General features: G+C 37.2%; 1 protein-coding gene across 1 annotated transcript in view; it reads right to left on the minus strand.

Moving 5' to 3' along the window:
• Window positions 1-15846, minus strand: part of LOC131254134 (DNA mismatch repair protein MSH7) — a 95262-nt gene that overhangs the window by 46225 nt on the left and 33191 nt on the right. The window contains exons 4-5 of the mRNA XM_058255141.1: window positions 8283-8338; window positions 7578-7644 (exon numbers count right to left, since the gene is read on the minus strand). Coding sequence (XP_058111124.1) covers window positions 7578-7644; window positions 8283-8338 — 123 coding nt within the window. The remainder of the gene's footprint in view (window positions 1-7577; window positions 7645-8282; window positions 8339-15846) is intronic.

Below are 15846 nucleotides of genomic sequence, written 5' to 3' on the forward strand. Positions count from 1 at the left end.
CATCGCTCGTTGTTTCTAGATGATGGTCGTCATTCTTTGTCACAATCATTGACGACTTCTCTAGAAAGGTATGAGTTTATTTTATAAAATATAAATCCGATGTATACACAACTTTCAAAGGATTGAAGGCAATGGTAGAAAAGCAAATAGGGCAAAAGGTGAAAATTCTGAGGACCGATAATGACAGAGTGTACTTCTAAGGAATTTAATCAGTACTGCAAGAATGAGGGGATCACGAGGCATGCATCAAAGAAGAGTGTAGTTAAACGTATAAATTGGACTCTTTTGGAAAAAGCCCGAAGTATGATAAGTAATGTTGGGTTAGGCAAGGAGCTATGGCCTGAGGTTGTTAACACAGCTTGCTATTTAGTGAACCGATCTTTGTCTATGCAGTCATCGATTGATTGTAAAATTCTAAAGTAAGGAGTGGTCAGGAATACTACTTGGGGTTGCGGATATTTAGTTGTGATGCTTACTCTCATGTACTGTCAGCTGAGAGAGATAAGCTAGACCAAAGGGCTAAAAAGTCTAGTTTTATCGGCTATGGTGATGATGTCAAAGGATACAAATTGTATGACTGAATTTCACGCAAGATCATATTTAGAGAGGACGTCAAGTTCGATGAAGGTTCCTGTTCCACAAGGATGAGCAAAAAGAAATGGAAAAATCGGCGATTGACGTTAAAACAAATAAAGTTAAAACACTTGAAAAAGTTGAGCCGCAAGAAGAGGTACAAGAAAAGGTGGTGACTGACACCACCTGTCATGAGAAATCTATCAAGAAATCACAGAGTACCGTTGAGATACAAGGATAACTCAAATGTTGTGTTTGCCCTCATTACGGATGAGGGGAATCCATCTTCCTTCTGGGAAGTATTAGATGACACAAATGCTTAGAAGTGGATGGTGGTGATGCATGATGAGATGGATTCTCTGTACAATAATGAAACATAGGAGCTAGTGGAGCAATCCGTTGGGCAAAAGGCGATTGGGTGCAAGTGGATTTTCCGCAAGAAACCGAATAGGTACAAGGCGAGACTAGTTGCGAAGGGCTATACTTAGAAAGAAGGCATCGACTTCGGTGAGATATTCGCGCTTGTGGTCAAGCAAGTATCCATCAGATTCGTATTGGCGTTGGTTGCCCAATACAATCTGAAATTAGAACAATTAGATATGAAGATTGCGTTTCCACACGAGGAACTAAAAGAGCATATTTACATTAAGTTACCTTAAGGGTTCAAAGTACAGGGAGCAGAGAATAAGGTTTGTAGGTTAAAGATGTCATTATACGGCCTGAAACAGTCGCCTAGGCAATGGTACAAAAAGTTTATTCTTTCATGTTGAGCCAGCAGTTTATCAGAAGTGAGTTCAATCATTGTGTCTACTTCATATCACTTTGATGGGGAATTCATTATTACAATATTGTATGTTGATGATATGCTTATCACCAACCATAGCATATCTAAAATCAACATATTAAAGGCTCAGTTATCTATGACATTCGAAATGAAAAATCCGGGGTTACAAAAAGGATTTTCGATATTGACTTCAACAGAAACGGGGAAATAAGCAGGCTATGGCTGTCTCGAAGGTCTTGGTCAAGTTCAGACTTGATAAAACTAAACCAATTAGCACACCCCACGCCGCCCACTTTTAGCTTTCTTTGGAGCAATGCCCTACGTCAGATAAAGAAAAGCGGTATATGTATCGTGGGCCCTACTCAAGTTAAGTCGGCAATCTTATATTGCCATGGGCTATACTAGACCAGATATTTCACATGCGGTGGGTGTTGTGAGCAGATACACGTCAAACCCTGGCGAGCAACACGAGGAGGCAGTGAAATGACTACTTTGCTACATACGAGGTACGATGGACTACATCTTGACATTCCAAAAATCTAAGGAGAGACTGGTAAGCTATGTGGATTTAGATTATGCTAGTAATGTAGACAATAGAAGGTCAACTTCCGATTATTTGTTTGAATTAACAGGTGGAGCGATCAGTTGGATGTCGAAGCTTTAGTCTATTGTTGCACTTTCCACAACCGAAGCGGAATATATGGCAATGACGGAAGCACTCAAGGATGCAGTTTGGTTGAAAGGGATGATTAATGAGTTGGTGCTTCAACGAGAAGTTGTGCTTGTGCATTGTGACAGCGAACACGCAAGCAATTTGGCGAAGAACTTGGTGTACAATTCCTAGACTAAACACATTGATGTGCGTCATCATTTTATCTGGAAGATGCTAGAGGAAGGCAGTGTTACTCTTAAGAAGATTCACACCAGTGAAAATCCAAAAAACATGCTTACAAAGGTGGTTCGTACGGAGAAGTTCAAGTTTTGCTCGACTTCACTAGGCTTGGCGAAGAGCGAATGAAGAAAGAGTGTGCACAAGAAGCGATGATGATGGTTCTACTATGAAGAAATTTAGAGATAGTGATGGCAGCTTGGAACAAGGGAGATGCGAGATTGAAGCCACAGTGGATATTGTTGATCAAGTGCCTTCAATATGTTGTTGAAACAGGGTTTTCGATTCGATCGACAGTCTGATCAATTTGATCAAGAAAATTCGAAAATACTTATTTACTCTCTAGACACTTTTGGACACTTTCGATTTGATTGACAAAGGGTGTCGATTCGATCGATGGGTCATTGATTAGAGTCGATTCGATCGACTGTTTACACAACTTCCGCGTAAGTGTGCGGTTTTGCTTCTAATTTTGTACGGGGGTTACAAAAACCATGTTAATACGGGATTAGGGTATCTCTAAGAGAGCAAAACATGAGAGCTTGCGAGCCAAGAGTTTTGAGAGGGAGAAAGCTAAGGTTTTCACATCTGTATGTTGTTCCATCTCTTGTAACTTTCAGTTCATAATGGATTGTTTGTCGCTTGGTGCCATGATTTTTTTCCCACAAGGGTTATTCCACGTAAAATTCATTCGTTCTCTGTGTTTGCTTGAATTTTTCTTTCCCTATTGCATTGTTTTATTCTATTTCAGGTTGCTGCCGCGCCGGACAAGCCGTGTTAGGGCTTGTCGCGTCCTCAACAAGTTTAACAGGATTTTTTTAATACAATGTACACATCTGTATGTTGTTCCATCTCTTGTAACTTTCAGTTCATAATGGATTGTTTGTCGCTTAGTGCCGTGATTTTTTTCCCACAAGGATTTTTCCACGTAAAATTCGTCCGTTCTCTATGGTTGCTTGAATTTTTCTTTCCCTATTGCATTGTGTGATTCTGTTTGAGGTTGCTTCCGCCCCAGACAAGCCGTGTTAGGGCTTGTCGCGTCCTCAACAAGTTCAACAAGATTTTTTTAACACAATGTACACAAGAAATCAAATTGTGTTACAAAGGGACCAAGAAGATGCAAGGTTGCACCGATATTTCACATCGAAAATTAAAGAAACAAACCCACACAAGATACAATTTTAGCCATTATAGTAACACAAACGTTTGTGAAATTCATTAGAAGAATACTACGAATTTTGTATAAATTCATTAAAAGAATACTATGAGTTAAGTTTTGCATTTCAATTCATTTAAATTCATTATTTCACGCATATTATTCATGTTGCATTTTTAGTTTGATGCATGATTGTTTCTTGCAAAATGATCGACAAACAAAACAAAATTATAATATAACAGATGAACATAGTAGTTGTTGAGTACATCATACTGTTGTATGGATCATATTACTTGGATATGCTCAGTGTTCGAAATATCGATATCGTGTTACGTATCGCATCCTTGGGATACAGATACATATCGGTTATCGCACGAGATATATCATTTTGTATTGGATAATTTATCACACTTTGTGGGAAACATGGGGAAACATGGGGAAAATGGTTGAATTTTTCAATGAAACTTCATGGATTGTTAAAAAAGACCTTAATACACACTTTTAAATCATAACATCTCAGAAAAGAAGTGCACATAATAGGTTTCCTTTTTACAGGGTCCTAAGTTATGCGTTGTTTGACTGAACTAATGCAACTATATTCAAATTGAATGCATAACATTTAGAGTGTATGCGATGATCATTTCATCAAACTACTCCTAAATACTTTGAAATTAGTCTCAATTGACAGTTGGTTGAAGGGAAACTTCGGAAAAATAATAATATTTTAATAAATTTTTATTAATTTTTAATTAAAAATAATTTTTATTTCCAAAAATTGACAAGGACTTAACATATCAGTAGATCAGCACTCATACATGCTTGATTTCATGTTTGGAGTGCACCACTGCAAGCAATTCCGGAGAACTTGGGAATTTTTCGAATTTTCCTAAAATCGGACCACCTACACTCAATTTTCCAAATTAGCGTATGTGATGATCATTTCATCTAATACTTCAAAATTAGTCTCAATTAACAGCTGGTTGAAGGAAAATTTTGAAAAAAAAAAAAAACATGAAGATCATGAAGAACCAATGAATATCGAACTCAAAGCTCCAACTCCATGATTTTTCATGTAAAACATGAAGAACCAATGGATTTATATCCATTTGACACTGATTTAACATAATTTCAACAAAAAAAAAAAAAGGGAATCGAAAATTGAAAATGCTCACCAGATCGAACATTTGAGATATATCGATACTACCTATGCATTTCGTATCGCGCACGTGGGAAACAAGATATATCGTGGGATATATTGGCCGAAATCGTCGATATTTAAAACATTGGATACGGTTACTTTATGATGATATTGAATATCTGACACCAACTATTGGTATGACCATGCCTAGATAGGGCTAGTTGTTGTTTGCATGACGCAACTTCACATGTCATATAGTAATGATAAAGTATGCAAATTATTAGAAAATTTACCTTCTTTAAAATAAGTTAGAAAGTTATATTAAGAATTGATTCATAAGAACTTGTTAATTTATTTAATATAATAATACTAAGTGTGCATAACACCCATCCTCTTTGATGCCCACTGTGTGTGACATCCACTCAATCCATCAAGTTGACCTCATGTTCTTCACACAAATAAAAAATCGGCCTAATCCAAAACTCTAGTGGGCTACACCATGGGAAGCAATGTAAAATCAAGCCTAAAATTTCCAAGTTCACATGGTCTAGCTAGCATGAGTTTTGGATTAGGCTGATTTTTAGTGTCCCTTCCATCTTCCTAAGGTGCACCTAATGAACAGCTTAGATGGAATATACACACAATTGTGGCCCACACACAAACCTATGGTTGACAATTGACATACCCACCCAATTATTCATATTGTGTGGATCGTGCTGACTTTTTTCCCATGGCTTAATGTTGAAGTGTGCACCTGAAGCATGGAGTGGATGACGTCACATGCACATGACACAGCGGACCCAATAGAGCCCAACATTCTACCCATCAGGTGTTGTACCCGCTGCCTACCAACAGGAGGTAGACTTTGCCGAAAACTCATCACATACAAGCAAGGCACCACAACTTGTGGTATTGTTCCATCTTTCAAGCCAAATGCCCCTCGAGTAAGAAATCAATTCCAAGACAGCCATGGACCCCACCATGAAAATCACAGGGTACAAAAGGTCAGGGTGATAAGTTGGCCAAAATGTTGAAGTCAATGGACAACCAACAGTCTAACTCAACATAAAGCTTTGGCCCACTTATTGTTCAGATCATCTTTATATTAGATAAGGCCTAAGGGTGCTCTTCGTGGCGAGGACTTCTATATTAATGGTCCTGATGGCCCACACAAGAAGCACATTGGTAGCAAAGATGGCATGTTATTACAACCTATGGTACCATTGCATGTATACGATCAGTTATTTAAAAAACAAGAAAAGAAGCAGAACAAGAAGAAGTAGACAGCTATCAGTTGCTTTCAGGAAAGGGAGGTCATTTGATGCTCCAGCAGCATATAATGCTTGATCTCAAGCACTGAGAAATCAAACGCATGGAGTAAATTGACTTAAGTAGAACCGAATAAAGTGTGGAACTTATTGCCAGTAAGTCACAGTCCCAAATTTAGAATGGTTGAGCAATTCTAACCTCTGAACCATGTATACTTGTTTGATGAAATACGGCCATTGGATATTTTTCATGTTAACCATCAAATATATGCCCATCAATTAGATATTCGGATAATCACATAACTTTTGGGTCATTATACATCCAAAGTGGGACCTATAACTTGAAGGAGGAGAAGGAGATAGAAGGAAAAGAAGGGAAGCAGAAGAAAGAAGAGAAGAAAAAAAGAAAGTGGAGAAGAAGGAAAGAAAGGTAAGAAGAAGAAGTTGACAGCCAAGAGGCTGCATTCATTCGGCGAGTTTCCATTCTCTTGTCAAAATAGTAGTATTCCAGGTTTTTCTTGCAATCCAGCTAAGCCAACAATGTCTCATTTAACACGTGCAAAAAGGTGTGAAAATAGCCTTATTTGGATAACATTGCTACTTGCATAGTCAGCGAGCATGACAAACACAGAATAATCAATCCCAACAGTGTTATTCCTATGCAGATAGTGATACAGCATGCACCAAACGTGGCCAAAGAGAAAATGGTCAGCCGAACTATAGGTAAAAGCATAGACCCGAGAACTACATATGCAACAATTATCCCCATAAAAGGAGAATAACAGTTGCAATACAATATTTGGAAAAAAAAAAAAAACAAATAATAATAATAATAATAAGATTGTCAACCAAAGAAATAGTCAAAACCAATGGAAGACTATATACTAAAACTGGTGAAAGGCTACACATATAAAATAATTGTTAAATGCGATAAAGGTCATGGACATAATATGATAGAAGCCAGCCAAGTGAATATTTGACAAAACTCTCTCAAAGACAACCATAGGCTGATCAAAAATTCAGCACAAGGACATGTATGACCAAACAAGAGGCCTTTCACATTTTTTTCCAATAAATAATGGTAAAGAACAACATCAAAGTACCCATAATTCAATGAAGCACATTCGTAAGATCCAAAATGTCCCATGAACCAGATTTGGGAAAACAATCTCCTTCAGCTGTTGAGCCGCAGCCCCATTGTTAACCAGCATTTCAACAATAAAGTGAGAAGTCTATGGGTATCATGAACCAAGAATGGGGGTGTTACTTATGATATCAATGATCTAGTGAGGAAAAGGGGTTCCACAGATGGCTTGCCATTCCTAACCAGAAAATCAAATTCATAATTTTATTCAAAACATAATGCCACAACAAAAATTTATCCAATATAGCTTTCAGATGCCAAACGAAGTCTTATAACTAACACATATTCAACAAGGTACTAACAATTAACCAATACAAGACGGAAATTACAAAGATACCCACCAAACTCCACAATTAAAAATAGTACCCCACTTGACCTCATTTTTCTCACATGTCCCATGGGCCCCAATCATGGGTAGTGCAATCCAATTCATCTGAGTAGGCCATAGCCACATGCCCACATCAGACTGGAAGATTACTAACAGTATAGTTGAGGGTGTTCAGTATACCTTTTTACCAGTGAAGCATTAAAAATATTAGCTCCCAACAACGACCATTCTAGATAAAGGATATGGAATAACTGGGTTGAGAGTTCAGCCATTCCAGAGCCCCATGAAATTACTTACAGCAGTTGCCCCTCTAGCTTTGGCTTTATCGGATGTCTCGATCTGTTCCATCCGTCCAACTTTGTACCTTTCCAAATAAACATGAACATGTAAGAAATAAATGTAATGCATAGAACATGGGAACAAAGCAGGTTCATTTTTAGATATGTAATAAGGTAAAACATTTTATTTTAGAAGAGAAGAATCCTTTACAAGCAAGGTTTAAAGTATCGTCCGAAACTGGAATGTATCAACCAATATGTACACGTATCATCCATGAACAATATGGTTGTATCCGCCCAATACTGGGTAATACAAACCCAAAACAGAGGTGGTGACCAATATGTTACACCAGAACTGACTTGCAGTCCTAGTTCACTAGTGGTCCAAAATTGGAAGTGATTTGTGATGGTCAACATAGCAAGATGAGTTGCCATCAATCTCTTTGAGCAACCCCTAAATCACCACATATGAGACGAGAATATTTCCAACAATTTAACAGGATATGTATTTAGCAAAATTTCAAGACTTGCAAAGACACTCGATCATAAAATAGCAGCCTCATTCTTTTAAAAGGCTTCTCTTGAACAAACAACACAGATTCAGGCACATGAAATTCTGACACTCCGTGATACATCACACGTACAATACTAAACAATTTCCACAAAAGCTCATAGGGTGTCCAAAATCCAGTCGAATGAGAGAAAATCCAAAAGATGATCTTACCCACGAGCTATTAGCTTTTGAACAGCATCATCAATTCCACTCTCAGAAATACCAACCTGACAAAATAAAAGACTGATAAATACAAGCAATGCGTTACTCCTTATGATAGGTAAACAAATAAAGCTATAGAAGAAAAGACAACCAACATCGGGCATGGAGCTCGAACAACTATTCATCAAAATTTATAAAAATAACATTAATAGAGATAGGCAATTAGATTTTCAATAATTTAATAAGTTTTGATTGCATTCAAAGTTACACACAGCAACAACATGGGACATTTGGTTTTGTACTAGAAAGAAATCAGGACAGTTGCCATCATGAAAGTACAATCCTTTATTAAGCCACCCTAGGAGATAAAGTTGAGTAAAGGCAAGCATGCTCCATCCTCCCTTAAAGTTGTACGATTGTATTGACAAATTCTTTACCGAAATACAACAATAACAATAATAGGAGATTTCATAGGCTCCCTCATTCATGGCAAGACACATCAGTTCAACAAAGGATAATGATCTTCCAATCTAGAGATGTTCTGGGGTCCACCATCCACGTTGCGACTCATCATTGAAGATTAAAACATCATTTATTATCGGAAGAAAGATCCCTTCACGACCACACACATAGCAATATCGAAATCAAAAGAAAGCAAGAAAAAGAAGAAGAAGAAGAAGAAGATGCAAACCACAACACAGATTCATAGGGTTCCCTTTGGGTACGTCCACGGATGCACACTAATCCACTATGCTCAAAGGTAGAGAACAAAGAAGCAGCTCTCAATACAATAATGGCTCGACAGAATATATATTACCCCAAACGAACTAGGGTACGCCTCTGATGATCAGGCTCCATAGATTCTAACATTTATTCTTTATGGACAACATTTTCAAGCAACCAAGGCAGGTCTATCCTAGAACTAGCCCTAAACTCAGAAAACTAGGACAAGTCTCATCGTAAACTAGACAGGCCCAATTGCCCCAACCCAATCACCTAGTAATGCAATCAACTTCCCAATCTTACATTTCCTTCCTCATGTGCTACACTAGCATGCTATGGTAATGCTACAATTTCATGTTATAGCAGCACTTAAGTTGCATACTAGAGCACCACTCATTAATTCAGCATGGTATTTTTTATAATTAGGTGTTATTAGAAGTCTTGCATGTTGTATTTTAAAAAGAATATGCTAGTAGGAATCTCTTCTTTATAGTGTGCATAATACATTTAAAAAGTCCATATCAACCAATGCTATATTTTTATATTACACCCCGTATTAGTATAGTTGACTTGGGATAGAAATAATATCGCTAATAGTAACAAAAATATAGGCGATACCAGGAACAGACACTACCAATTCTTAAATTAATCCATTTTCAAAGGGAGACCATTCTAACAAATAATTGGTCTATGACTTTGTAGTGATCTTACATGGAAGGGATTATATGATCTCACCTATAGGATGTGCATCGTACCCTTAGGCATTTTCTACAAGTGCACCCATCGATTAGCGATCCAACCTATTGCTCTTATGGGCCAAACCGTAAATGTTCATTCCTCAATAATCTCCTCAACACGGCAATCCTAACCATTCAAATAGTGACCTATAAGTTATAAGTAAACAATTAAGAAAGGAAATACCATAACAAATGGCCCATTCAACAGAAAAATGGCCAAAGCTTGGATAGTTGTGATCTTCCAATGTGGATTTTTGAGTCATGGTCCATCTAGGAGGGGAGACCAACAATCTGGAATGATGTCCGGCCCACTTGGACAAAGTGAAAACCTCATCTCTAGATACTACAATTAATCATCATCATCTAAGCCTAATCCTAATTAGCTCATGTCAACTACATGAATCCGTTTCCGCTATTCCACTATCAAGGGCCATAGCTTTAGTTAGACCGTAGGTCATCAAGTCTTTTCATACTACCTCCACCCACGTCCTTTTGGACCTTCCCATTGCCCTTTCAAAGCCTTCAACTTGTGCCAACTCACTCCTAAATGAGCACTTGTTGGTCTCTGTTGCACATGAGCAAACCATCAAAGTCTACTTTTCCTCATCTTATTACCTATTGGTGCTACTCCTAAATTCCCTAAAATGCATTCATTTCTAATTTTATCCTTCCTTATCTTGCCACTCATTCATCTTAACATCCTCATTTCAGCTACACTCATCCCATGTAACATGTTGTCCCTCAACTGCCCAACGTTTTGTCCCATAAAGCATGGCTAGTCTTATAGCCATCCTCAAAAAGTTCCCCTTTTAGTTTGATTGGTATAGGATTATCACATAGAACTCCAAAGACACAACTCCATTTCTCCAACTCCGCTTGAATTCTATGGGCAACATCCTCCGCAATCTCTACACTCATGAATTATCGAGCCAAGATATTGAAAGTGGTCATTTTGGGAAACTTCTTGGTCAACAATTTTAACTAATTCCATTGGAACATGACTATCACATAAAACTCCAAAGACACATCTCCATTTCCTCCAATCCGCTTGAATTCTATGGGCAACATCCTTCTCAATCTCTCCACTATCCACTCTCATCAATTATCGACCCAAGATATCGAAAGTGAACATTTTGGGAAACTTTTTGGGTTAAAAATCTTAACTAATTCCTAGTTACCACTCCTATTGTTACAAAATTTGCACTCGATATTCTATATTTTAGTCCAACTAAATTTTAAATCATTTAGATTTATAAAGCACACCTCCATAAATCTAACTTTGTGTTTATGCCCTCCCTCATCTTGACAATCAAAACTATGCCATGTGCAAACAACATAAACCATAAACAACATAGGATCCAATCTTGCAAATGCATCGTTAACTTGTCCATAACCAATGCGAAAAGGTGTGGGCTCAATGTCGGCCCTTGGCGCAAACCTACAAGTAACTGGGAACTCACATGTCTCTTCACTGATGGTCCTCACATTTGTTACTACTCCCTCATACAGTCATACATATCTTTAATCATGTTAATATATCCTCTTAAAACTCCTTTCTTTCCCAACACCCACTAAATTAACTCTCTACGGACACTATCATAAGCTTTTTCAAAGTCAATAAAGACCATGTGGAGATAAATCCTCCTCTCCCAAGATTTCCCATCAATTGTGTAAGTAAGAAAATAACATGAACAATATACCTCCCTAGCATGAAACCAAACTAATTTCCTCATGCACTAGTCTCATGCCTTAGTCCTTAATCACTCTTACCCAAAGTTCCATAGTATGGCTCATAAGTTTAATCCCACAAAAGTGCAACTCTCTGTATCCTTTATTCTTATAAATAGGTACCACAATATTTTTCCTCCATTTGTGTTGCATCTTTTTCGATATTACAATCTTATCGAACAACTTTTTCAATCAAAATAACCCAATATTTCCCATTCACTTCCAAATCTCTATTGGTACACCATCTCGTCCAAGGGCCAAGACAGAACGGTCAATATGTAAGGACTCCAAGGTGATACATGGAGAGAGTTTGATCGCACATATAGGCTAATGTTTATGGATGTTTACATTAAGAGATGGAAAAAAGTGAATGATATTAATAGGTGTGCAAAAAACTAGGCGGTGGAATGAAAAAGGAGAGTAAATAATGTTATTCAGAAATAAATTGATGGAACAAGGAAAGTGGAATGTAGAGGAAAAAGTAATGGTTATGTGGAATGAGATGGTTGAGTACATTAGGAAAATGGTAAAAGATGTTTTATGAGTATTTAGAGGGAAAAATCAATCATATAACGAGACTTGGTGGTGGAATGAAGATGTACAAAAAGCTATTAACAAGAAACTCTCGTGTTTCAAAGCTTGACAAGAGACGGGAAACAATGAAAATCTTGAACATTATAGATATGCCAAAAAGAATGCTAAAAAAGTAGTAAGTGAGGCTAAACTTGAGGCTCATGATGATCTTTACAATAGATTATGGATGAGAGAAGGTGAGAAAGATGCCTTCAAACTTGTAAAAATGAGAACGAGGAAGAGTGGGGACCTAGATCATGTTGTATGCATTTAGAGTGATGACCAATGGGTACCTGTCAAGGACTTTTGAGATCAATTAAAGGTGGAGAAGCTAGTTTCGTAACTTGTTAAATGAGAATCACTCTAAAAGCAATAGGGATGGAACCATAAACTTAAATGATGTTGGAGTCCATAAATACTTTTGTATGATTAGGATGTTGGAAGTGAGGGAAGCTTTGAAAATGATGAATTTATTTGGCTTGCATATGATCCACTTTTGAAAGTTATTAAATGTTCATCTCTCACTAGAGCTAGATTGTATTGCATAGCAAAATCAACAATAGCTTCCTCCATCTCATTGTAATATCTCAAAATTTTAGTGGCGACCTAATCTCCAGTGGATCCATTTACGCTTTTATACACTCTAACATGCATGCACATATTCATGTGTACATACATACATGAGTAACCATCCATGCATCCATCTAACCCTCCATTCACCCGTATATTTACATTCATTTATCCGTGCATGTACATATCTAAACCATTCACTCATCTAACCAACCATCTAACCATTCATCCATGCATGCATCATCAACACTACACGTCTAAACCGTTCATTCATCTAACCATCTATGTGACCATTCATTTAGCTATCCATTCATTAGTGGCCTATCGATGTCTGTTTCTCGTTTGGATAAAAAGGTGAATCATAATTTGAAAACATTTTTTATTAGTCTTCAATGTTTTAGCATTATTTTAATATAACAAAAACTACGAGTTATTAGGATTTGAGAAAAAAAAAAAACTTGCTGTTTAAAAGCTTTTTTTTTTTAATGTCAAAAAAATCATGATTTGTTCTTGATCTAGAAAATTGGATTTTTATTTGTTGGGAATTTGATTTATTTTTTTTTCAAGTATTTTATTGAATTGAAATGGGGGGTATTTCCTTATTTACATAAAAATGACAGGGGCCAGGAGTAAATGGATGTAAATGGGGGGAATTGGGAATAAATGGAGAAAAATGGCATTTGAGGTGTGTTTCGATGGGAGTAAATGCATGGAAATAAAATGAAAAGGGAGTAAATGGGCATGTAAATGAAATTGCAAATGGGGTGAAATGCCTTTTTGAGCTCCCTTAGAGAGTCGCACGAGTAAACAAAGGTGTCGTTACGCAAATGTCCACCATACACGTGGAACGCTAACGATACTCCGAAACAATCCAATTATTGACTACATCTCTAAAATCACACCAATAGAATAATCCAAACCATCTAAAGGTTGGCCATCTAAATGGATCGTTAAAACATGTTGGCCAGTTGCTTGTTTGAGATCCTTACGTTTGTAACCCACCTGAGGCTCAAATTTTCCTCATTTTTTGCTAGAGTATACATTTCAATGGCCTTTTTACAATCATTTTATTAAATATCACATATGTACACTAATTTGGGATATTAAAGCTGACTTGGAATATCACATGTTCTTGTGAATATATTTAAAAATTCAAACAGAATATTTGGATTTTTACTCCCATCCAAACACAACTAAGCCATTTACTCCCAATTCATTTACCTCCAATTTCATTTCTCATTTACCTCCATTTACAAGCTCCCTAAACGTCAATTTTTTTTATAAACAAGTGTCACACACCACACACATGCATTGCACACACCACGAGTCATACGTGCAACAAGCTGGTTTTTTTCCTAGAAACGAAAAGGAAAGAGGGAAAGAAAGAAAGATGAAGAAAGAGAAAGAAAGAGAGAAGAAGAAAGAGAAAGTAGGAAGAGAAAGAAGGAGAGGAAAGACGAGGAAGAAAACGAAAGGAAAGAAGAGAGAGGAAGAAGGAAAAAAAGAGAGGGAATGGAAGAAGAAGAGCTTGGACTTTCTTTCTTATATCTAAGGTTTTTCTTTCTTTTCTTCAAAATTCGATGAGTGGATTTCCTCACATGTTCTTTCTTCGCAAACTATCCTTTATTTTATTTTCTTTTTCTTTTCTTTTCTTTTCTTTATGCACATGATGAAAAATCTTAGGGTTTGATCCACCTAAATTTTGATTTTCTTGTTTTATTTCTCTAAAATCTTGGAATTATAGATTAATGATCAAATTCTAGGGTTTATGATGCAAGTTTCAACTCTAATATGCATTATTATGAAATTCTAGGGTTTTGTTGTGCAGAATTCAAAATCAAGCACCTATATTCAATTTTTTACAAGTTTAAGGAGCAATTGTGTAATTTCCAAACTGTACAGTTCCAGGGGGCTTTATGTTCAATTTTTCCCAATGACTATTTTGTACACTTTTTCCCGCACTATTATGCACCTTTCATATTTTCTAGGGTTTCAAATATAATTTTCTAGAGTTACGTATTTGAACTATGCGTTGCATATTTTTCTTATGGAATTTTTGGTAAAAGGAGGATTGTTCACGATGACCTACATATTCAAAAATCATGACAAGGTTATTTACTTTGTATGCATTATAGTTTTGATTGAGGGATGCCCTTTGGGAAATATTGATTTGGAAAGAGACATCGTGTATCATGCATCACTAGACATGACGAGGTTTATTAGTGTTTAGGACACCGGAAAATAAATGGAGCGATCAAGTCCTCTAGTTTGAAGATCCCTAAAGCAAATAGGTGGGGGCAATTGAGTCGCTTGGGTTGAAAATCCCTAAAAGCATAAATAGGCGGGGGGATCAAGACCCTTTTGTTAAAAGTCCCAAAAGCCCAATTGGTACCTTTTTAGAACCTCTATTGCGAGGCCACGTGAATGAGCATGTGAGAATTGTAATTTACAAAAGGCCATGATTACGCTATATGGGGTAGTAGTATGACTAGCTAACATATGAATGGGACCCTCGCTACAAGGCTAGGAGGGTGAGCAAGTCAGGTTTACAAAAGACCACTATGAGGCTAGGTGTTGTATTTGAAAGAGTGTTGGCCAACTAGTATGAAATGGACATGGTGTTCAAAGGGATCAACCATACTTTTTTTTTGAGGATTATGAATAGATTTTATTAAAACAGCTTGGCTTAAAACCAAGACAAGAAATACAAGGAGGAGGAAACTATACAATTCCAATAAGGAACATACTACATTTACATCTACTTGAAAGCGAACTGTAGCCCATTCGATTACATCCCTTTTTGCCCTCTTGACGATATGATCTAAAGATGACCGCTTGTTGTTGAAGCACCGGGCATTATGTTCCTTCCAAAGGTTCCAAAGGCCAGCCATGAGAAGTAGCCTCCAAACATGTAATGTTTCTTGCTTGAAGCCGACTCTGTGCCACGCCCAAATTAGTTGCGGAATTGATTGTGGCATGGTCCAGCTCATCTTGAAGAGGCTTAAAATGTGGGTCCATAGATGAGATGCAATGGGACAATGCTATAGAAGATGGTCTACTAATTCTGAGGAACTCATACATAGGAGATAGATATTTGGGAGCAGCATACCTCTTTTTTGGAGGATATCTATGGTCAGGATTTGCTTCCTACCCGCTAACCATAGAAATGAAGAGACCTTTGGTGGTGCCCCATATGACCAAAACGCAAAAGGAGCAGAGGATTCAGATGGGGCAGCTTGAGG

This window comes from Magnolia sinica, chromosome 1 (assembly GCF_029962835.1).
Source record: "Magnolia sinica isolate HGM2019 chromosome 1, MsV1, whole genome shotgun sequence".
Taxonomy (NCBI): domain Eukaryota; kingdom Viridiplantae; phylum Streptophyta; class Magnoliopsida; order Magnoliales; family Magnoliaceae; genus Magnolia; species Magnolia sinica.